The sequence below is a fragment of the Sphaeroforma arctica genome (assembly GCF_001186125.1).
Source record: "Sphaeroforma arctica JP610 unplaced genomic scaffold supercont1.1483, whole genome shotgun sequence".
In the NCBI taxonomy this organism is placed as follows: Eukaryota; class Ichthyosporea; order Ichthyophonida; genus Sphaeroforma; species Sphaeroforma arctica.
Genome location: NW_014039075.1, coordinates 2,522 through 8,493, shown reverse-complemented (window position 1 = coordinate 8,493; position 5,972 = coordinate 2,522). Strand labels below are relative to the sequence as shown.

Below are 5,972 nucleotides of genomic sequence, written 5' to 3'. Positions count from 1 at the left end.
GAAAGTAAATATTATTCCTCTTTTGAAAAAATAAAATAAATAAATACAAATATGTAGTAAAGATCGCTGAAGTTTGACCGCACTCAGTACTGTGTTCGGCTGATCAAGCTGCGCCGCGTGTGGCCTATATGCAAATAGCTTCGTATAAATGGGTACATTTCGAGGGGATTGTGGAGTGGCATATAATGGTGGTTTGCTCAAAACAAAAGGGGAAGCTGATCCTATTAAAATGCAACTGTTTTTGACAATTAAATGATGTCTCAGTTCTATCATCTGTGCTCTTAATATCTATACTAAAACTGTTCCGATCGTATATAAACAAAATTATTTTACTTCAGATTTCCCTGTATCTCAATAGGTCTGTAACTCAAATGCATCTCCCATTGCAGAATTATGAGCGATGTGTGTGGTCGTTTGTTAATATTTCGGCCTGACTCCCTATTAACAAGATGATCTTTTGAAAGAAAGTCGCCCCTCTCACATTCCGATGAGATCTTACTGCTGTTCTTTCTCACGAATCGAGAACTTCGAGAACTTGCGGTATATAAATAGTATCACAGATGCAGTACAAGACTATATTTTATTGAAGATTCAGCTGGTTGATAGGTATTGGGGATACCCCACCTCTAGGGACATTGGGCGAGGGCATCGGTGAATGCCTCGCCGATGAGACTTTTGGTATGAGTCCTAATTCGTCATCCGTACAACTGCGATATTAATAACAAGCTTGCTAGTTAACAACATAAGAGTGAACACTGCGAGCGAATAGGGGGAAATATGGTTGTTATATGATACTATTCATACCTACTTCCTACTATAGGCCATGATCGAAATATAGATGAGCCCTTCAAACTGCACTGACGCGGCAAACCATGAATATGTTTCCCTGTATATTTCATGTCTTCCTTTAGCATATATGCGGCTCAGTCAGTATAACAATAGATAGTAGTGTATTATGCATACCCGTCACTTTTCGCTGAGTGGCAAAATAAAGGATCTCTAAGTCTTAGTATACACATGGAAATTCAGGAACCTATTCGTTTAACAAGCCCTCTGATGGGTCGATGTTGTTTTGTTTAATATGTGATACATACGGTCACGAAAAGTCTTTCACGCAGACATGAAGAAATTTATGGTGGTCTTCGAAGCATATAACACATACATCACATACATTAAGATTAAGATCAGACGTACCTATAATTATACTTGTCTTTGTTCGGCATTGGTCGCGAAGTCCAGTGTGGCTCCATGGCATAACTCGAGTACTGCCGTGTGGTATCCGGGTTGGGCTGAAATCGCATGGAATACAATCAAAACAGGAAATATTAAGGATAGTAGCACGTGCTGATGGTGTCCACAGAGGAAATTGCGTCGAATGTGTATGTATAAAGCCTCTTCTGCAGATACATGATCATAAACTCATGCATAGAAAGTCAACTTCGATGAAAGCATACATTGATAATTACATTCAGACAACTTTGTTTCGCAAGCCAAGTTAACGATTGCCTTTCACAAGAATAGTATACATTGCAGCGAACCCGACCAATTTCGTAGAGAATAAATGCCTCAATTACCATTCAAATAATACATACATAAACACATACATACATATTTATACATATACATATATATACATATATGCAAACATATACATATATACATACATACTTATATATGTATATATATATATATATAAATATTGATACTATGTGTGTATGCATATGCATACATACATCCCTACAGACCTACCTCTCCCATGGGCACGCCTTTAGCGGCATCGTACCACAATTTACTAATTTCTTCTTTGCACACTACTGAAGACATGTTGTGATTCAGGCAAGCATCTCGCCACTTCATCACTCGCGCGTACTCGAGTGTGTCAGGGACTTGAAAATCTTCATAGTACTCGACTAACCAATTGGTCTGAGATTAATCGAGATTGGGAAATTAACGCGTTTGAATACGACTGGTTTGGGAAGGCAGATACCCATTCATATTGATAGTAGTCTCAAGCATGCTTCTACAAATTCTCTCACGGATAGGTCACTTTGGCCCTGTGCAAACGAGCGCACAGTACAGTTTTCGAGGAGGTAAAAATTGTCACCCTTCAACCTTACATCACGGTTGTGAGTGCTTTAAAACTCGGGAAATGGTGAATGACAAAAATACGTTAAAATTGTTGGGTTGAAGAGATACAGCATAACGAATATATATTCACCAGAGGCAAATACGTAAACATGTACGTATACCTTGAAAGATGTTCCCAAATCAGATGTACTTAGCATATCCATGCAATGCTTTCCTAGACACCACAGACCATAAAACGCAATTGTTGTACATAAAGAACGGTCATTTTACACGTAAATGCATATTTTCCGACCGCGTACGTGCGCATACCCAAACAACAGTTACCTCGAAAAAAAATCGAATTATTTTTTTTATGTACTTGCACACCCCATACCCACATCACCGTGCAAAAAGGTACCCTCGTAGTTATACTCATAAAATATCCATCCAATATAGACACTCGCTCACTGCTCTAAAGACACATCTGCGGATACCCACGCACCCCATACGTTCGTGTACTGACGCAAAGCATACCTCGAACATAGGCGTAAACACTATTTCGGGTAATCCAAAGCCCCCTGAGCCCACGTCATCGAACAAGAAAGTGCCTTTAGGGTTATGTCTGATCAAAAAATCATCGATACGGCGCCATATGGAGAGATATGCTTGTAGCAAGCTCTCGCGGTCGGACTCGATCTGTGTGCGGTTTGAAAGATGGTGGATAGTTGTGATCTTGGTCCATGCGAAAAGGAGGATCTTCTCACTCTCATCCAAAAAGGAATTGATGCAAGCAACTCCTTCGTAAGCGGAAGTAGGCGATGATGATATCACTTATGTCTCATTGTGAACGTAACGGGACTGAAGTGGGATGGATAATAGTACTCTTGAGGGCTGTAATACCAATCTGCAGCAAACAGCTAGCCGAACATAGGTCGCCGATAGAAACTGATAACAGCCATGGAGACATTGTATGATACTAGGTGTGACCTATACGTCACCTTCTATATAAACAGTACAAACATAGCACACAAACACATTGCAAAATACCTGGTTTAATACTATGGCATTTAATGCAGCATAGAATTCGTCAGCTATACGTATAAGCCTCCTTGCATTCGCCTTCCTTAATGGATCACTGGGCCAAGCCGAGGGGTATTTGGGGCCTGGATACCTGTTGTATGTAACATTGTAATGAGATGACTTGGCGTTCAGTGACTGTCGAGGGATGTTTGGGGGTTGGATATCTGTTGTATGTAACATTGTAATGAGATGACTTGGCGTTCAGTGACCGCCGAGGGGTGTTTGGTGGTTGGATATCTGTTGTATGTAACATTGTGAAGAGATGACTTGGCGTTCAGTGACTGTCGAGGGGTGTTTGGGGGTTGGATATCTGTTGTATGTAACATTGTAATGAGATGTGTTGGCGTTCAGTGACTGCCGAGGGGTCTTAGGGGGCTGGATATCTGTTGTATGTAACACTGTAATGAGATGTGTTGGCGTTGAGTGACTGCCGAGGGGTGTTTGGGGGTTGGATATCTGTTGTATGTAACATTGTAATGAGATGACTTGGCGTTCAGTGACTGTCGAGGGGTACTTATAGGCTAAGTACCTATTGTATACGACATCGGAATAAATAAACAGTACGGAAGGGCTATCTGTCCATACATAACTACGCTGTCGAACATGTGTGCGAAAATGATAGTCTCCCCATGTGCTTGTATAGTTTTCCGAAAACGCTTGATATTTTGGGCGGACGGTTACATGGGGCTCTTCACGTGCGTGGGCTTGAGATTAGCCAACTGATACAGAAAACATAAATACATTTTGAATGAGCGAAAGCCTATCAGCCCTTCCTGTGTTACATGTATAATGACGTACTGAGTCATGCTGAAGGGCATCCAATAATCGGATACCTATGTACCGGAGCTTTCACACATATAGCTTCTGCATGGAGTACGCCGGCTTGCATTATAGTGCGATTGTTATGTGCTCTCAAGTATCGCCGTTTGATACGTCTCACTGCGCCAAGCTGACTTCCGTGGGGCCATGTACCTGACAGGATATGCGGCAGCGCACTGAAAACGCCGCGTATCAATCGTACACCTATATCTAATAAGCAAACTGGTACCTATTTGAAGGTGGAACTGTCATATGAACGAATACCTTGACTTCCGTATTGTAGTCTATACAGACACACGATAAAAGATCGAGACGGATGGCTATCCAATATCGAACCGAGAAGGCTACTTTAAAACAGACACACTCTTCTCTCCGGGAGGATAAGCTCTAAGTCACCAACACTCACATTCACACGCGCTTCACTAAGTGGTTGTGGGAGCGCTGACGATTTCTGTCGCTGGTAGTATTGCTGCATGTACATAGCCCCGTATTTACATCCGCCAGCGTGCAAACGTGCCTGACTATTTAAACGCGACTATAACCCGATATAAAAAAGCTCCAATAATTTTAAGTAAGCACCTACACTTTGCTGCAACATGGCACTTGGTCCCCACTTACATATCTAGTTATACTCGCGCCAATACAATCAGATACGTAGTCTGCCTATAGGCATCAGAGTAATAAGTACACATAAACTAGCAAACAAACACGAACATACTATTTGCATGTGTGCAACTGTCAGTATCCACAGGCACATTTGGGTAACACGATACAGGACACGGATTCAAACAAGGGAAACCCCAGGCTCGCCGCCAGTACTCAGTCTACTGATACGCATGTGGGCGATACAATTCAGGAACTGGCGAAAAATCAAACAAACATATACGTTTGCATGTGTGTAAGCGCTGAGTGTCTCACTTACCGTTCTTCAAGGAACTCCAATATTACCACGGGATCGTACAGGGTCGATCCCTCCTTAGTTGAAAGGCAGGGAGCTAAGCCTAAGAAATGCACCCACCAAGTAGAAGTGAGAGTCAGATGCTGTACAGAGTATGAAGCCTAACGTCCTTGCATGATGCTGCAGTATATTGCCCTGCGATGGAAGTGTGGGTTTACATTCGAATACCTAATACGCTGACATACGTGTACCAAAACCCTTTGCGGTAGTAGTCGCAACAATGTACAAGTGCATGCGTGCTAATGATGGTGCCCGTATCGCTCGAGTGTATTTGAAAGTATGATCTGTGATGCTAGATGCGTAAACCCTTCGTACAACTGACATTAGCTTGCGCGCATGTATGTTCCTATGGAGCCAGCGAGTAAGGAATCTATATCTAGCATTATTGGGAGGCATAATTGAAACACCTATACATAAAAACGTAAGATCCTTATCTCCGTTCCGGCCTAGCAAACTATTGGGATACACCCGACCTAAATAAAAGACTCACAGACTGGAATTCTAAGCCCATTTTCCCCGTATAATTCAGTACAAGCCTCATCACTCTTGCACCTATAACAGTATAAAAAAGCCTACATTGGCATATTATTCAAATAGCCAGCTGATGGTAAAAAAACAAAAAGCACCTGGGGATACAGCATACTTGCACTTTTCAGCAATGTACACTCAGCCTCAGACTTGCACAGAACACGTATCTAGTTGTTGTAATGGAATATGTCTTCGACTGTTCAGGCCACGCGTACTTATTACTGCAAAAGTTCACGAGCCCAAAAAAAGTCGTCAGGCGGATGCTCCCAGAAAATGATCATAGGTGCGTGTGCAAATTCAAACACACAGTACACACCTGAAGGCATCATAGCGTAATACCAGTCCGGCCTTGGTTTGGTTATATCGATGCTAACTTTCTCGTGCTCTAATTTTTTAAACCGAAGCAATGTGGTGACTTGCTGTGACCCAACCTCTGACTGCAAAGGTCAAACCCGCGGTGTATACACATAATTAGCTTGAGCGCATAAGCGATGCTAGTATGAATAGTCTAGCTAGTTAT

The 5,972-nt window shown here is 42.1% G+C and overlaps 1 protein-coding gene across 1 annotated transcript in view; it reads right to left on the bottom strand.

Moving 5' to 3' along the window:
- Positions 1 to 546: 546 nt before the first annotated feature.
- Positions 547 to 5,972, bottom strand: part of SARC_11000 (hypothetical protein) — a 6,815-nt gene continuing 1,389 nt past the window's right edge. Inside the window, exons 2-8 of the mRNA XM_014294927.1 lie at positions 5,769 to 5,889; positions 4,889 to 4,967; positions 3,115 to 3,238; positions 2,602 to 2,763; positions 1,750 to 1,923; positions 1,195 to 1,289; positions 547 to 707 (exon numbers count right to left, since the gene is read on the bottom strand). Of these exons, the coding sequence (XP_014150402.1) occupies positions 581 to 707; positions 1,195 to 1,289; positions 1,750 to 1,923; positions 2,602 to 2,763; positions 3,115 to 3,238; positions 4,889 to 4,967; positions 5,769 to 5,889 (882 nt within the window). The 3' untranslated portion in view covers positions 547 to 580. The remainder of the gene's footprint in view (positions 708 to 1,194; positions 1,290 to 1,749; positions 1,924 to 2,601; positions 2,764 to 3,114; positions 3,239 to 4,888; positions 4,968 to 5,768; positions 5,890 to 5,972) is intronic.